General features: G+C 36.9%; 1 protein-coding gene across 1 annotated transcript in view; it reads right to left on the reverse strand.

Moving 5' to 3' along the window:
* Nucleotides 1–942: 942 nt before the first annotated feature.
* The window catches only part of RAB11FIP2 (RAB11 family interacting protein 2), a 41,492-nt gene continuing 23,224 nt past the window's right edge, over nt 943–19,210 (reverse strand). Inside the window, exons 4-5 of the mRNA XM_046653256.1 lie at nt 11,148–11,193; nt 943–5,318 (exon numbers count right to left, since the gene is read on the reverse strand). Of these exons, the coding sequence (XP_046509212.1) occupies nt 5,091–5,318; nt 11,148–11,193 (274 nt within the window). The 3' untranslated portion in view covers nt 943–5,090. The remainder of the gene's footprint in view (nt 5,319–11,147; nt 11,194–19,210) is intronic.

The following is a 19,210-nucleotide window of genomic DNA, read 5'->3' on the forward strand; positions in this document are numbered from 1 at the left end:
GCAGTGCATTAAAACAAAGGCTACGTGAAAAAGGGCCACTTTAATAACTCTCTACTTCCAAACTACCCCAAATATCTTTGTCTCAGTAGACTAAGGAAAAATAAATGTGTGCACTGGGGATAGGCAGACAGGGAAAGAATCTAGAGATATTCTGGGGCAAGTGAAGGGATGCGTTAAATGGGCCCTCAAAAACTGAAAGCACTTAGACTAGGAAGGTGTTCTGGCCTGCAGAGAAACGCCTTGTTCCAAATGTGTATGATTTATGGCCAAGACTACCACATATGGATCCCGTCCCATAACCTAGAATAACACAACTGCCTAACACACTGCCAGATACACACCCACACCCACACCCTGGGCCCTCAGATTCCCATTTCCCTCAGACAGCATCTCGGAGGGACAGGTGTATACTCGGACTTCTAGGCTGAGAAGGCTGGAAGTGGTGACCAGTTAGCGATTTTTGCTATGAGCTGGATAAAATGCCATGGGTTTACCAACCTTTACTAAGGTCCACAAATTGATATTCGTAAGTTGTCTTAAATTTCCTCTGAAGCTTGTACAGCCCTTTCCTTCCAGGGTTGTTAGGAGGAATAAGTGAAATAATGTACAACAGGAAGCCCCTCGTGTAGGCCTCAGTCTCTACGTAAATACTCAAACATCGTTTTCTACCACACCACGCTCCGCCCCTCTGAGGGGACGTCTCATACATAGAGGGCATTCGCATATTTGTTGAAGAATGTCCACTCTAAAGTACTTAAAACTACTCTCGGAATGACTTTTCAGAACTCTGTTCATAGTAAAGTGAGTGTATAGGTCTTACAGAATACCTGCTGCAGAACACCACCCAGGAGGCAGCCTAAGCATTTCTAAAGGCCAAGGAGGACTCATGTACGAATGTGTATTCACGGTGTTTCATCTGCAAAAAGAAATTGCGACAACTGATTTAAGATTAATACTTTAATCAACTATAATAAATCAATATCATACATTATATAAAAATTCTGATTCATGCATCAGATTACATAAATTATACAACTGTCACATTATGCAATGCTTACACACTTTTGAATTTGTACCTGCAAAAAAGTATACGAGTTACTACGGCATTTTACCTACTAAGTGTAATACTCCTCAGTTATAAATAATGTTTCTATCATTCAAATACCTGCTAAATATATACATTTCTAGATCTGCAGCATTTTTGTGTACCTCAAAAGACAGACCACCTGGAAGCTTTGAAGATTAATAGGCCCAATGTATCATTTGTTGCAGACTTCAATTCCATTATAAGAGTGGATCTTTTTGGCGTAGAAAATAAATGAAACAAAACGTCAACTCTAGTTTAATGCTCGAGGAGCATCTACACTTCTTATTAAATACATCAGAAAACCCTTCATATGCAGATTAATTAGTTAAGGTGCTACCTACTGCATATTAAATACTTCCACTGATTATTAAAGTTATAAATCTGTGAAAATGGGGGCTTTCACTGCGTGCTGACAGACCTTACATCTCCCATCATGAACCAGCAGCGCTGTGATCCTTTACCTCTTACTTCAAAGAGATCGGGCGAAGGAGCATGCTTTGTACTTCACTTTACACACACAAGGGACACCTACTGTATCTATGACATATGAGTACACGGACATCAAAAAGTTTCAGCTTGATTTACAAATCCAAGGTAGGTTGCTTTTCCTAAAAAGCCACACAGGGAAATAAAAGCTCTAGTCTATCAATTACTAGATATACTAAAGACTGTTTCCCTGTTTTTGTGTTTTTTTTTGTTTTAAGATTCTCCTTGCTAAAGCATAAGCACCCTTCTGGGGGTGATGGGTGGGGGGTGTGAGGGTGGAGAAGCTGGTGAAGGAAGGATGTGAGGAAAGCAAGTCTGTCACTAACGGGCTGAGTTTTACTTAGGTTTCCATTCATGAAACCCTTTTAAACACAAGGCAACATTTTCACAGCTGGAAAATTACAACGAAATCTTCATTTACTGCCAAAAGCAAGAGATGTAATTATGTATAATCTATGGATAATACTACATTCATGGGAGGACGGCAAAACTGGGCTCAAGGAAGAATATAGCAGCAAAAAGCAATACTTGAACATTTTGCATGAATGAGTGACACATCATTTTATATACAGTTCTAAGATAGGACCCTGGTATTCAGTAAATGAAACCTGAAGCCTAAGTGGGAGGACAGCATGTTCAATACCTTCAAGGCTGAATCTGAGAACCGGGAGAGGAACTGGCTGTAAAACAATACTGTTTTAAATATAATAGCAGAAATATTTTAAGCATGTAACAGAAGTATGTTAGCTTAAGACACATTTGAGATAAATATCAATCCTGTGGTTTTTAAAAAATCCTCTTATTAGTGGAAATATTTTTGAGCATGCATTTTTTTAAGCATGAAAGCAAAAGTAAAATCTATTTATAAGTCAACTGTGCTGTGCATTATTTATCGAGTTACATATATTTTATTTCCATTTCTAAGCTACTAACAAAATATACCATTAGAAACACTCAAAAGTTACATTTTCAAAAAATAAACAAAGATATGATTTTTGACCTTTCTCTGCAATGCTAGATATTAAAACTACTCGGTTTGCGCTTCGCCCAAACACAGGCAACACTGATATATTTCCTTGGGACTTGTTTTTACTTTTTGGTTATTTTATTACATTGATCACTTATGAAATATAGAATCAGTTTTACTCTAGTCACAAGTGGGAGTTCACCAACATTGAAACAGAACATTCTCAGGCAGTGATAAATGCAGATGCAGTTTCCAATACAACTCTTGTCTCATTTTTAAAGATAAAAATATTGATTCCATTATAACCAGATCACTCACGGATGGAGAAGTCTAATCCTTAACAGTTTTTTTTACAGGCAAAGAATCTCACCTTAAAAATGAATTTTGTCATAAAAAGAATAGTAGTACCTGAACCACACTTTTTAACGAACTCTATTTACATAAAACATGTCCCCTAATACAAAACTTACATCTCGGTTCATTCTATAAACAGTAAATTAGGCCTAAGCATATTAAAGGATCTACAGATAATGTCATTCTATAAACAGTAAATTAGGCCTAAGCATATTAAAGGATCTACAGATAATGTCATAATACTGAAAACACATGGATTTGGGATTTTAAAAAGTGTAAGAAGAGTTTCAATTATACTAACAGAAAAGACAAATGCTAAGAATTTTGTACTATTTAATAAATGTTAACTAAAAATGGCACCATGTTAAAAAATAATAATTACCAAGACCTCAAATGGGAAAATAAAATTCCACACCAGATTTTGAGGTTTATTACAGAAAGTTAGAATGGAGGGAAAAGTTGGTAAAAGCTACTTTTGCTTCTACAGTTCTTCATCTTAAAAATGATTTAATTTTTTATATTTGGGAAAAATTTTCAGAATTTCAAAATGTATACTCTCAGAAGGAAACTAAAGAAACTCAGAAAATACAAATAACAAGGAATTTTGGCTCATGAATCTAAGCCTGGCCAAGATCATCTGATTCCAAATATTAAAACGAACAAAACTATTACTACGTCTGCTTTGTATTTAACTTTCAATGAAGTCTTAGTAGAGATAAATATTAGACTAAAATGCAGCTCATTAAAAGATTGGGGACTATAGTCCCCATGTACAGGTGAATTTTTCATTTTAAATTCAGAAGACGTAGATTCAATGCTTCATGGTAACCATTTTAGATTTTTAAGGTAAAACATAAGCAGTACATGGTTACTAATATTTTTATACCAACTTGAAATTTCAGACTAATTTTGTCCAAATACATAAAGATAATTTACGAAAATAATCAACATTTTTGGGGAGCAGACTTAAAAAAAAAGCCAACATATAATTTTGTGATAAATCAGTTCTTAAAGGGTTGATGTAAATAGTGTATAAAGTCATGCTAGTAAAGATCTGTTTTAAAAACTCACTCCTCCTTTAGAAACTCTTATTTCGTTTCAAGACCCAAATGCAACCATCTGTTCTATTATTTAAGTAACTTGAAACCAAGCCTAATTCTTCATTCCTAGAATTTGCCCATTGCTTTGGGTTATCAGGCATCAGATGATCACCTACATTTCTTCCCCCCAAATTATCTTCAGATATAACTTTCTAATATTTTCTTTGCTAGTGATTTAAAGGCTTTCAGAATCTCAACAAATTACATTAGCTTATCTTCTGCTTATAGCTTAAATAAAATTCAAACGTTAAGATAAAAAGTTAATTCAAGAAATTCATGCTGTTGTGAAGTTGTTAAAGTTTCCTAAAATATGTCACTCTTTGGATCATTACTTTCAGAAAAAGAGCACAAATTTGAATCTGGAATAATACGTAGTAGCAGCTTACTCTGAAACCAAGGTTCACACGGCCAAGAGTGATCTGAAGCAGCTTCTCTGTTACACAAACCACAAGAGTAGCAACGATGATTTGTTTTGCATCGATAGAGCACACATATGTTTTCAAATTAAGAAACTGGGGCTCTAATTTTGGAGGCAACCAGTTGTTTTTAAATGTTCTAAAAACACATACATATATGTATATGAGGTATATGCATGTATTTTATATACAAAGATACATGAACATACATTCATGTATACATATGCATATAAAACATGAACTTTTTTAAATAGTGTTTATAATGAGTATTCCTGCGGCTAAATGTGTCTACAAATTGACGTCTGAGAAACCAACCACAGTACCGATTCTGCTTTATGAGAAATCTATTCCTGAGGAATAAGTCATATACTTCTGAAGATGTTTCTAGGCCCCTGGCAGATTAGTGGGCCGGCACCAGCACCTAAGTGAACCCTAAGGAACTGCTTATTCATCAAGGATCTGGCCATTTTCACTTTAAAACTTTAAATTATTTAGCTCACTTCAAAGGTCACTCTTGAGAGTCCCTGCTAATATTTACAGCTAAAACAACTTTTCACAATGAAGAAGAGTATGTAATGAAACCTGATAGTGTAGTCTCTTTGAGTAACAAGTTTTCCTTCTTTCCTTCTCTCTCTTCCTTTCTTTTTTTCCCCAATTATAAATGCAGTACAGTTGGCTTATTAACTATTGGAGAATTTGCCAGCTTTCCTGGACGGTTCGTAGGGCACTCTGAGAATACTGGGTGTTTCCTCCATGACCCTTACGAGGAGGTTGTCAATGTAGTCCTCCAGTTCCCGGATGTGGGTGTCTTTCCTCCTGAGGAGCTCCTTGTGTTTCACCAGCTCCTGGAGCACCTCCTCGTAGGTCAGGCCACGGTACCCTGCAGTGGCATCAAAAGGGTTGCTGTCCTAGAACAGGATAAAGACTGTCACTTCAGCAGATAGAATCATCAGGGACAAATTAAGAATTATTTTGAATTTCAACTTCCAGTTTTTCAAACCCTGCCCAAGTTTTTCTCTATCTTCGGCTAGAACCAATTGTGACAGCTCACTGAGTTGCGAGCCAGTGCCAGGGCAGATGCACCAGAGCCTTGATCGTAATTCTAAATTCTTCTAAAATCCTTTTTTACATTGTGGACAATGTCTTACTATAAGAAATTGACCATATAATTTAAATTAAGAGATAAAATGTTCTATAATAAATATAACTAACATAGATAAAAATTAAGGATCTCTAGGAATTAACTTGGAGGAACTGCAAGAAGCTATTGAAAACAATACATTTGGGCATTAGTCCTCATGAAATGCTTCCACTGAACTGGGATTTAACGTTATGCCTTTGGATTTTTATTGAAGACGATTATACAAGAGGCAGGAAAATCAAATCTGCTTCTCCAATTTGCTATGAAATGTTGAAGGCATTCAGAATTAAATCAATGAGCATCCTTACAAGAAGCCCCATGGGAGTAAGTTCTGTTTTAATTTAGAGGCAAACAGATCTGCTTCTCCCCGAGTAACTAGTCTATTTCCTCCTCCTAGTACTACCACCTATATATTTTATCTTATTTCACTTTTTGCTCTGGTTATCAGGAAACTCAGAGTTCAAAGTTCAACTACGATCATTAAACACTTTGCATTAGTATATCTGCATTCTCTCCCATTTCACCATTTATTTATTTTGTTAACCTTATTCTATTGATGAAAATTCTTTTTACACAAAAGTATAAATATAAACCAAAAAAAGGCATTAATTTAATTCATTTTTATTACAAAGCATTATAATATCAAAAGGAAAATATTCCTCAGGAATTTAATCAAAACGGCACTGTGACATCATCTTCTATTTACAGTGTATAGTATTTAGATTTTTCATTCGTAAAATGCCCAAATATAAAGTGCAATTTTTATACCTTTTTATACATAGTTCTGTCACTAAACAACTTAAAATAGTTTTCATCACTTTCTTTCAAAACATTTCCATTGGCTTTAAGGAAAATATACTAAAATATTGAGGAATTGGTCTTGCTCTTACAGACTAATAGCATTTAATCCACTCAGTGGAAAAGGGAGAATGGGGACTGGTGAATGGAGAAAGGCTTTTTTTCTTAGAAATTAAATTTGTCTTTACTCATTTTCAGGATCTACTTTAATTTGCTATGTGTCTAGGAGTTTTCATCAGCCAAGCCAAAGTGTAACTTTGTATCCCGTCCTCCCCCAGGCACCAGAGAAGCAAGCTAGAGAACAGACAGCAATTTGATGCTTGGGTTACAGACCCATACTCCCTTCGCCAGAGTAAAGGAAAAAACTCAGGACTGAGAACTTCTCCAATTCCACAGAATCTCTCAGGTTTCATGGAGAAGATATGGCTTGCACTAGGCCTTCAAAGATTTTGCGAGGCAGAAATGTGTAATGGGCATCTCAAGCAGTGGGGACTGCTTGTTCAAAGGAGGAAACAAGGTTCAAGCTAGAGAATCAGCAACACGCAATCAGCGGAGGACGGCTGGAAAATAAGGCTCAGGACAGGGAGCAGCAAGAGGCTGAAATGGCAGGGTCCAAACAGACCATCAGGGATGTTGAATACTATTACTCCTTAGTAGTACTCCTTTTAGACTTCTTGCTACAGGAAATAGGAAGCCATTGAAGGTTTCTACACAGAGGAAAGATATGATTAATGCTAAATTAATGATTATTGAAAACTGAATGGCAGCAGTGGCTAAGATCATTTGGAGGGGCTGAGATTAGTTATAAAGTTATTGAAATATTAAAGAGTTAATAAGAGCCTCTACTAGATTAAGAAAATAAATAGAGAGGATGCTAAAGGGAAGTGAGTTTTAATTCTGTAAGATATATTTAAAACAACTTATTTATTTTAGCATTAGACACTGGGAACAGACACAACTTTATGAGTTGTATTACCTTTGTCCCTAAAAACAATTCAGAATATTGCTCTGCAAAAAATAAAGGACAACTTTGGAGACAAATTTCGATTTACTTTCTTTTCTCTTTTCTCTCAGATCAATTAATCTTTCATAAGATTAAGTCTACACACACACACACTCTCTCTCATGTATTTACTGGTTTATTTAATTGGTTATCAGTCCTTCAGAGATACTAAACATTATAATTTCCTAACCACATTCTTATTAAACAATTACTATATTAAGCAGGTCTCTATGGAAAAGATAAGACATACTAGAGAGGTAAGTATATTTTAAAAACTTATTAAAAATGAGCTAAAGTTTCTTACTTTAACCTAAGTAATTCTGCACAGATTTGACACAGAAAGCAACCTAGGTCTCACTTTCCTTATCCGATAAATGAGATGTTCTCCAAGGCCCCTTTCAACTCTAAAATTTCCTGGTCTACAAAGTGATTTTTCCAAACTGAGTTTTAAAAAAGTAGTAACATCCCACTAATGTGATTTTATTTCTTTAATAAAATATTTACTCAAAAATAGGAGTTCTTGTGAGAATTGGAGGGATTAATGAAATTAAGCTAAATGGCATTCATTGCTGATTAGCTGACTTTTATGTTCTTTTCTTAATTTAATGCAAGAATAGCATCAATTGAATCTCTCTAATCTTAATCAAATTATACATACATAAACTGACTTCTTCAAACTAATTAAGTGATGATATACAGTTAGAAAATCACTTATATTGTTATATTTTACACTACACCAGTACTACCAGATAATGCAGTTAACAAAAAATTTTTTAAAACATTTCCCTAAAGACAATGAAGATAAAGACATGTCAAAAATTCTTATTTTGACCTAAGTAGTTTAAATTAATGCCGTGGTATAAATCAATCTAACAATTTAATCTCAAAATAATCAACCATTATCCTGGAATATTGTTCAACATGTTACAGCCATAATCTAGAATATACAGATGCATTATTTGGCTTATTTTTCCCTCACAGCTATCTAATACTTATGCATAGATGGATTTTCTGGAAATACATTTCCGACCTGTTCCAATAAATTTTCCTTTTGTCTTTTTATGTGAAAATTTTACCCCAAATTTCTGCATCAAGTTTCTAGGCAGGAAAACATCTTAGAAACACATGTATTATAAACTGTATTCTGGAAAAGAATATAAAATAATTAAAAACAGTTTTATGCTTAGTTCCAGATTTTATCCCATATTTGAAAATCATGTTAACTTTCTAATTTTAGGCATAAGATTCTTAAATTGATATACTCAATATATACATATATATCCTTCTGTTGATAGAATTCCAAATAAAAGAATAAAGATTAACATTAACTAATATACACAATAAGAAATTAAAATATTTTTTTGGTTACAAAAATCATTTTGCTTAAAGAGGAAAACTCTCAGGCAAATATAAAAATTATTTTTTAAAAAAATACTTTTAATACTATTCTCAGAAAAACTTCTAAAATTGAGAAATCTCCACACTGGCAAAGATTCAAACAACCTACAATGGGACTCCTACGTACTCAATATTTTTTCCTCCAGCACTCCATATAGATAGCACATGTTTTTAAGATGTCTTCTTATATTGAAATTTAATGTAAATTTTTCCTGTCTCTTTTCCTTTCACAACCAATCCTTTTTCATCCCTGCCCAACCTCTGTTAAAAATTTCCACATGCAGATATAAGAAAATAGAGATTGGGTGAGAGAATAATGCAATTATTATATAAAGTTTTCTAATGGGAATTTTAAATAATATAGTTGATCAAAAGACTTGGAGAATTACTAGTGATTATTTTTACTTTACACATAGTCTAGCCTTTTAAACTAGGAAATGTATATTTTTTTACAATATTTAAATTTAAACAAAAGCAAATTATCAGGACTCAAAATAACTGAAGATTTAAAGAAAGGTTGTCCTGGTAACCAAATATTGGTGGGGTACTAGCTGACGTCCAAGGCAACTGGAGGGGAGAGAGAGAGATAAGATGAAGGCTTGGCATTCTCTGATCATCTCATTATTGTTCTAATGAGGAACTTTGCTCTGGGAATATCATCTCAGCTACTTTCACATCTTTTGTCCTACTCCCTTCATCTCCCTTTCAGTTCTTAATTAGGCCTTAAAGAGCTCACACTGCCCTTTCAACTGGCTACTGCTCCTGTTTAAACACTGTGCTTTCACAGACAGGTGTTGGCACTAGCATATAAGACATACAAACTTAATTACAAAATACTATGTCCAGAAGGGGAAAAAATAACTTGGTGGATGGCTATTATTGGAGAACTTAATGTAAATTACTTCAAACATCTTATAATCTTCAACATAAAAATCGTTCAAACACTTTTCCTCAATAATGATCGGCATGAGGATGAGCTTTCTCCTCTTCATTGTATCCTGCAGTAAATTAACAACACCTAGTAATCCTTTAACTGTCATTTAGAAGAGTTAGCATTCCAGAGAAAAATAATCACACATCAAGGATTCTTTTATCACCTTTAAATCCTTTAACTAAAACAATTTTCACATTTTATTTCTTTAAAGAATTCTAACTATGCTTTTACAGCAATAAATTACAAGATTTGGAAAAGTACATTTACAAGCACACAGAAATTGTAATTAACGTTACTTAATAAACAATAGCTGCACATTAAATCGATGTTTTGATGTTGCATTTTGTTTGAGATTAAGTAACTGCCTGATAGAATTCATTTTACTATCTGATCAAAGGCTGACTTCATATATTCTGACATTTCTCGCCAGACTGCCATATTATAAAGACTTGAGTATTTCTGAAACATCAAAACTTATGAATCATTTACATAAAACAGCAAAAACACAGTACAAAGTCCTCTGCTTCTATAATGTTGTCTACGATTTTAAAGACAAATAACTGCATTTAGAACGGGTTATACACCACCATGGTTTTTTCTAGGCATATCACATCATAGAAAATTGTGATATGTCATTGCTTTAAAAAATTCTTATTATACATCTGGATCACACACATTAAGGACAGATGGTTCAAACAGTAACCACCAGCCCCTTGGAATAATGGCTCTATTTCTGCTATTCAGTGAGAATTTAGTTTTCTACCAAGAACATGTGCCCATATTTTTGTAAAGAACCTTGTTCTCCAGGTTTAATATATTTAGAATTGACTGAAGACGGAATGGAACTCTGAGAGCCAAAACTGGACTTCAAATAACAATAAAATGAAGTTAAGATACCTAAATAATCCTTGCAAAATATGTGAGTTAATTCACCTGGTCGTTACCAAGCCTGTTAATTAATACCTTTGGATTTGTTCTGACCAGGAAGGTAAGCGTCCTAAAGGTCCCTTCTTAACTGGATCCCTTGCCAGGGTGCTCTTCCTACCGGTGAATTTTAACAAGCAGTTTTATTCTTTCTTCAATCTTTGTCAAAACAACAACAAAAAATGTTATTTTTCTTCACGTGCTCTTATTTCATAACTCTAATGTTGACCTTGACATACAGCTTTCATAGTAATTTTAAAACAGTGTGCAAACAAAACATGCGGATTCTAAATTGGCTTCAATTATAACTATAATGTTTGCTTGAACTTCCACAGATTGTAAGAAGTTACACCCTATCATATATTAAAGACAAACTTTGAATTTTGCTTTTCTTCTTTCTCCCCAAATCACCACATGAAGCCATAATTCGTAGGTAACTGGGGGACTCGAGGAGCCGGAGTCATTTTAGAAACGTGTGCCAGACAGAAGGCTGGCTGTGGCTGGTTCTTTGGTAATTCTCTAACCCCACAGCAACTTACCGGGATTTTCCTGAGGTCTTCATTGCTTGTCGGATTCATATGAAAACTGCGTAATAAAAGACAAACATAAATGTTAAAAGTGTGTCATGGTCCACGTGGGAGGAAACATAAAAACAGAACATTTTTAACCAACATTTCCATAACAACTTCTAAAGTTCTAAATTACACAGATCAGTGAAATTTAATCCAGGATGTAGAAGAAAAACAATATTTACTCAACATTCTAAAGCATCTACAATTTTCAACTTTGAAGGAAGAATCCTTCAGTTATTATCAGAACTGAAGAACTGTACCTTTAATTATGTAGTTACTACACATCTTTAAACGTAAGTGATTTTACCCAGTGAGATATTTTATAAAACTATATTTTATAACATATTATTCATTCTATATGCACACATTCACTCACCTTACGTCTTCTGATATAAAACTACAGATAACTAAATAAATTTAGTTTGGCAAGATTGTAGAATAAAAGAGTTAAAGCAATCTTTTAAAAAAATTCTGTAAGTATCAGAAAAATTAACTTTTAAACATTATGCTATCAATGAGAACAAACTCACAGTTGCATGAACCATTTCTGTCATTAATGTGGTTTCTAAGCTGCTCTTCAAAATTTAAATACCCAAATGGACCAAAACAAAATGGATTTCTCCCATGCAGAGTAAGAACACATCACAGCTGAATGCTATAATCATTTTCTTCTTTGAAACATCCATTAGGAAGGAGACTGCAACCAGAAAGAAGCTAAACTTCAAAGCCATCTGATGAGTAAATATTTCATCATTGCTATTCAAGTTTAATTTTTACCCAGCACTTAAGAGTATTAGCCTTCAGAACCTCTACAAAGCATTGTCGTCCTAGGACCCTTTTTATCACCCGCCCCCCCCCAAAGACTTAAAATATATTTTTTTCATTATCTGTGCTTTATCAGCTAAATAACTGGAATCCTTTGAAAAAACTCACTTTTTAAAACTTTTGATGGTGAGTACAAAAAGTCTGGACACTGGATGTAATGTCTGGAAGATATCTATTATTACAGGTACCCATCCCAAGCCATAAATCCACAGGGCACACATGCATGTACAGCCACCTCAAGAGAATTTCTCATACATCCAAGGTTTCATTTGTGACTGCTAAGATTTGTAGTACCAGCTTCCAGAACTGGTTGCTGAACTTTTCTAGCCAGAACTCCTGTGGATAAATTCAGTATTTCCGTAGAGCTGGGTGACATGGTAGAGAAAGGTGAAACACGATTTAAATACCTACAATGCACCATTTATAGGCCGACACGGCTGACTCCTTCCCCGTGTCTCACCGTCTTTGTGGTGTTCTGTATGGTCCCAGACCAGAGTCACTGCACCAGCAAAGCCTCGAGAGACTGACAAAAGAGTGGCTTAAAAGAAAACAACAAAAACAAAATCCGCAAAGACATTATCCTATAGTCCACCAAGGCCTAGAGTGACGCAGTAGCAGCTGCCAACACATGCGGTTCCCATCCTCTCCGATTTTCAGTCCGAGGCGGTCAGGGTCAGCACAGGGTCCAGTGGGACTAATCTCTCACAGCACGTTGTTTTCTAACAGGTCAAGAAATGCATTCTGGGCATCCCTCTCCATCTGACTGTGATCTTCTCAAGGACAAAGTCAGGCTGACAGTACTCCACGGGGGTTTCGAGAAGAGGAGGGGTTGAGGGCCTTGGAGCCAGGTGCTGTGAATTCAAATCCTGCTTCTACTCTATACTTGCTGTGGGACCTTGGGCAAGTTACTTAACTTTGACTGTCTGGGTTCCCTCATCTATAAAACAGGGATGGCAACAGTAGCCACCACATAAGACTACTGTGAAGATTAAACGAGGTAACAGCACGTAACATGCTTAGCAGTGACTAGCAGACAGAACATGTTCAATGTATTACTTCATTTAATAAACATTTACACCGTCTGTGCCAGACACTATTCTAAGCACTTTCCCAATATTAACTCATTTAATCTTCATAACCCTTAAGGTAGGTATGATCTTCATTTTCAAAACAAGGAAACGAGTCACAGAAAGGTCAGGTAACTCGCACACGGTCATACAGTTGGCAGGTGGCAGAGGCGTGTGGCTCTAGCATCTCTCCTTCTGTGACACACAGCCCTAGCCCCATTCTCTGCACACAGACCGACTTAGTGAGCCCTGGTTGCACTGCTGCAGCCCTGAACATCCAGGACACATATGTTAATCAGAAGGTAAACCTAACCTCATTTTGAGGAGGCAGAGGGTAGAGCAGCATATTGGGGGTGGGGGGGGGGGAGGCGGGGATTTTTGAGAGTTAAATTTTTAGATCATGCAGAGGAAAGAAATGCTTTATCAGAGCAATTAGTCAAGGAAGGCTTAAGTCAAGGAAAAAGTAGGATTTAAAACCACACAAAGGATAGGCGTAGTAGGCCAGAGAAAAGAGGACTCTGAGGATATATGGCATGGCCTGGAGCTGCAGACAGCAGTGCCATTACAGGGCATGGAAGAGACTGGAACACAAGGCAACAGCACAGGAAGGAGCCCTTGAAGGGTCCTGATGCAGAAGATGAGGCTCCTAGACGCGATCCGTAAATCAACAGACAATTTTTTGAAATTTTAATCTTCTTTCATGACTGTCATTTAAACATTTCATGTTTGGAAGCATGATCCATCCCATTACATCCTTGAAGAATAAACAATATTGTGACTGTATAAATTTTAGTATATGTCTCAGGAAGGAACCACTGAACTAAGAAACAGAAATACTGTTATTCTATTTATTGTAATAAGGGTTTTTAAGGAACAGACATTTAGGACAAAGATTTTATCAAAATCACAAAACTAACAATATGTAATATCCAACGGCTTTAGCTTATGGAACTAAACTGAAACTCAGTGACAACCTGAAAAATGTGACACTTCTCAAGAATAATTAGATGGACCAGGTCTAAACTGTAAGGAAAAAGGGTGTGGAGTGCCACAAGACCCAGCCATTTCCCGTGACCCCCCGGGCGCAGTGGCAGACCTCTTCCGCTCTCACTCGCAGAGCGCAGGGCAGACCGAGCACAGGGCCTCCTGTCTGGGGCATTGTCTGAAATCTACAGGCGGGGCCCCTCCCTCCTGGTCCGCTTTATACTCACACACGGACGTGTCAAACACATGACAAACCCAGTCATTCATGGCTGCCTTTTTTGATCTGTCCGTAAGGGGGAAAATGAGTTAACTGAACTGGACTGAATTAGCTTGCTGAAAAATAAAATGTCTCTATTTATCGAAGTGTGGCACCAATTTGTGTTATCTTTCTCTTCAGACTGCTGTCCTCAGGTCAGACAAGATATTGAATAATGCAGTCTGACTGCTCAACTGAGCTGCTGACAGGTTAAGGGAAATGGTGTTTTTAACCAGGTATCAAATAAACCTGGACACGCTCATGTTGAAAAAGTCGCTACAAATTCAAACTTCAGAATTAAAAAAATGCAATTTAGAAATCCGAACTGAAGGAGTTTGGGGGGTGGCGGAGGATTTTAAATTAACTTTTAAACTGATAAAAATATTTTCAAGTCAAATTTTTAAAAATATTTTAAACTAGTCAACTGTTTTATCTTAACATTCTAAAGTTTTTAGGTAAAAGCTTATTTTTTACCTCGTGATATTTCCAAATTTTAAAGAATTTTTCCAAATGACCTCTAATTTTAAATTTTGAAATTAACAGTACTCAAATATATATAAGGAATCATTAGCATCTCTTCTATAACATCACTTAGTAATTTACTTTGAAGTTAGAATAAATCTTGAGTAAAGAAATAAGTAAACTCGTGAGAACTTGAAAGTGTCCTTCCATCTCTGCTGGGGCCTGGTCTCCCACACAGGCCAGAACAGCAAGCCCGTCTTTATAAAGCCATCAAATTGACCACTGCAGAAATCACTACGGCATTTGGCAGTGGTCTGAGTTTTTCCTTGTCCTTCCTTTTTTTTTTATAACATAAATACATTCTTTAGGAGCAAGAATACCTAAGAAAGGGAAGAGACTACTGAGAGTGAAAAGTATAAAGCGCTTGTCAAGACAAAACATCTCCACAGAAGAACAAAGATCTATTAAAACTGATTAACTAGCTGTCTTGTGAGTATAAGGCAATGCGCACGATGTAAATTCCTCGCTCTAGGATTTTAAATCTTTCAATGAGAAGTCACGTAACAACACCTGAAGCTCTTTCAAAGGCATTTAAAAACAAGTGTTATTACATCTTCCACAAAGTCTTTTTCCAAGCCCCAATACTGCTGAAATTATAAGGTTCAGTCTATTTTGGCCTATAACTTGGACCCATTTTGTATTTAGTAAATGAATTCAAGTTATTTGCAAAATCCAGGAGCTGTCTCACCTGGCTGGGGTGGCGCAGAGACGGGAAGAGGGAGCACAGGAGTAACTTTCTCAAACACCATCCGGTTCCTTCTGGTGTATGGGAAATAAGCACAACTTTAAACCGTCACAGACGAACTTCTGACGGTAATTATTTTCAAAGGAGAGCATCCTATTGATTTTGTTTAACTGAGGGAGTGGGCTCCAGAGACCTGGGGCTTCGCTTTGGTGACAAATATAGTGGAGGAGGAGAGGTATAAATGGACAGCTGTAACATAACATAAAATCTTTAATAAGTCTGAAAAACAGGAAAAAGAAAAATGCCCCATTTACAGTGAAGCAAGGGCAAAGGATAATGACACCAAGCCGAACAACCAACTGATATTTACCGGATTTTAACCATGGCACCAGAAACCTTTCTGAGTGGTTTACATGTTTCCTCACTCACTCCTGGTAACAATCCTATGAAGTGAGTGCTACTTTTATTTCCGTTTACAGCAGAGGAAAAAGGCACAGAGAAGTTAAGAAGCTTTCCTAACATAACACAGTTATTGGGTGGCAGAGTCAGGATACAAAGAAAGGCAGCCAAACTCCACAGTTCAAGATCTTTAGCCAAAAATTGGACTACTTCCACACAGTGCTCTGAACTGCTCCGACGCCTGTGAGCTCAGAGATGCCTGGTTTCAGGGAGTCCAAAACACTTTCCTGAGGAGACTTCCAATCAGAAGTGACCAAGAAAAGTCCAACACTTAGACCATCTTAAGGAGACAGAACAAAGGCTGAAAGGCAACAGGTTTTGAACTACCTGTGCCCCTTCCTGCACCCCAGGAGACTGACCTCTGGAGAGCACACCACTTGCAAAGTCCCCTTGCCCATCGACTTCCAGTTACGCTCTGCCACTGGGAGGTCCCTGCATGCGGCTGGAGGGCAGAAAGAAGGGGATTCCCAGCCCGACCCCATCACAGCCCCTCTGAGGTCCCTCCCTGCTGCGCAGTAGTTGCAGCAGCATCTCCTCTACGGCCACAGCTGCAGCTAGGTCCCTCATCCCCAGGCATGGCAGGCCCTTCCAGACACTGCTGGTCCCTGGTGCTCTGTTTTCCCTCCTTGGTGTCCTTAACCCTACATCCCTCTGTTAATGGTCTCCTAAACTGCCTTCAGTTATGCGTTTGAGTGCGTCACTTGTTTTCTGCTGGGACCCTAAGTGACAAAAGAATATCCAGTAAGTGCCATATGTTATTCACTTAATAACTTGAAATGGTTAAGGACAAAGGTTTGTTCTATTTATCTATTAGAAAAAAAGAGAGGAGAACCAAAAAAACCCAATATATCACAATTATTCACATTCCCTTTTCCCTTCAATTTCTGGCTCATGCTTGATAACTATTAACACTATTTTTTTTTCTTCTCAAAATATACAGTCTCCTACTTTGTAAATGAGAATTCACTGCTAGCAATAAAAAAAATTCCTGGCCTTCACTTAACAACACTTTTCATTTACAGAGCCAGACTACTTTATGTTCAAAGTTACTTTCAATTTAGGATTACATTATTAAGGATTGATTGCTCCTGCAGTTTTGAAACGATATAATTGCTTTAGGTGAGTTGGATTTGAATATCACCTCATTCATATACTGCCTTACAATTTATAACACATTTGCACAAACAGAACTTCTCTAAACGTGTTTCCGAAGGAAGTAATCAATCAGGTGGGATTCAGTTAGCCACGGTAAGACCTCATACAATCAAAATCCCGTCTCATCGCTCTCACCTTCTGACTTTCTCACGCCCTCACTCCCATGGGACGTGCTTTGTGGCCCTCCACTATCACCCTCATTGTCTCCTGATCCATTTGTATTGGCTCATCTCTCACCAGAGCATAGTTACAGCCCGCTGTCCCTCAGACATCCCACCATTTTTATTTTGCCAGCCTCTCATCCCTCGCAAGTAACTCCCGCTGACTTTGTTCCTTTACTCACTCACCTCCTATAATCTGACACACATACCTGACCACCAATGCTCATTGCTTCTTTTATGAAGGGCACCAACAAACTATTTTCACCTAAGGCAATACCCTCACTCTCCTTAACCTCGCAGCTCCATTGGATACCAATGACTGTTCTTCTTGAGACTCTCTTCTGTGATCTCCTGTAGCCTAAATTTTCTCTCATGTTTCCAATTCTCTTTTTCCTTGTCATCTTCCTCTTTTCACCCCTAAATAGAAAACATTGGCTATTTCTTATGGTTCCGTTTTCAGATCTCTTTTTCTTCTCTACCTTGGTGATTTCATATTTTCCAACTACCACCACCAGAACATTGATGACTGCTAAATCTTTTATATTCAACCACAATCACTGTATCCTTTCTAATACCACCTTTACAAACGTCTACTTAGTCAATGCTTGGATATCCTACCTGTACCTCAAAGTTAGCATGTCTCCAACCAATCAGCATCTTGTCTTCTATATCAGCTCTGATCTTCCTCCTTCTGGTACAACCAGTCTCCTGGTCACCGAAGGTAAAGCCTCAGAGACACTCTCGACTCCAGCCTTCAGCTTGCATGCCTCATAAAAGCTGCCAGATTCTGCCCACCCAGCTTCCAGACATGGATCGCTCATTGTTTCCTTGATACTCATTTTCACTGCTACCTTTCTGATCACAGGACCACATTACCTCCAGCCTAGACTATTCCACAGCCTCTTCATAGTCTGCCAATCCTCCCTGTCCACTCCAGCCCATGCAACAAGGCAGGGTAGAGAGTGTCAAAGCTCAGGTCTAACCTCATTACTCATCTGTCAAAAAACTTGTGGCCTGCAACTTCCTCCTGAATAATAACAAAATTCCTTAGCCTGGCTTTCCAAGCCTATTGGATTTGACTCAATTTATCCTTCCAAACTTGTTGGCCACCACCTGGCATACAGGTACAACCTATTTAACTGCTCTAAATTGATATTTTACTTTTAGTTAAGAAATAGAAATACCACCAACTATTTCAAAGAATTAAGACTAAAACAAGGTTAAAAGAAATGAATATGAAATGTTTTGTATGACAAAGTGCTATTCAAATATAAGGTATATGAACCTAGATACAGACCTTAAAGCCTCTATAAAAATTAACTCAAAATTGACACCACACCTAAATGTAAAACACAAAACTATAGAACTCCTAGATGATACCATAGGAGAAAATCTAGACGACCTTGGGGATGGTAATAATTTTTTAGATATAACACCAAAGGCATGATCCATGAAAAAAAAAAACTGATAAGCTGGACTTTCATTAAAGTTAAAAATTTCTGCTCTGTGAAAGACACTGTTAAGAAAATGAAAAGATAAGCCACAGACTGGGAGAAAATATATGCAAAGGATACATCTGATAAAGAACTGTTGTCCAAAATATACAAAGAACTCTTAAAACTCAACAAGAAAACAAAAACCACAATTTAAAAATGGGCCAAAGATCTCAACAGACACCTCAACGAAGAAGACATACAGATATAGATGGCAAAAAGGATATGAAAAGATGCCCCACACTATGTCACCAGGGAAATACAAATTAAAACAACGAGATACCACTATACACAAATTAGAATGGACAAAATCCAGAACACTGACAACACCAAATGCTGGCAGAGATGTGGAGCAGCAGGAACTCGCATCCATCACTGGCGGGAGTGCAAAATGGTACAGCCACTTTGGAAGACAGTTTGGCG

The sequence above is a fragment of the Equus quagga genome, chromosome 2, assembly GCF_021613505.1.
Source record: "Equus quagga isolate Etosha38 chromosome 2, UCLA_HA_Equagga_1.0, whole genome shotgun sequence".
Lineage (NCBI taxonomy): Eukaryota > Metazoa > Chordata > Mammalia > Perissodactyla > Equidae > Equus > Equus quagga.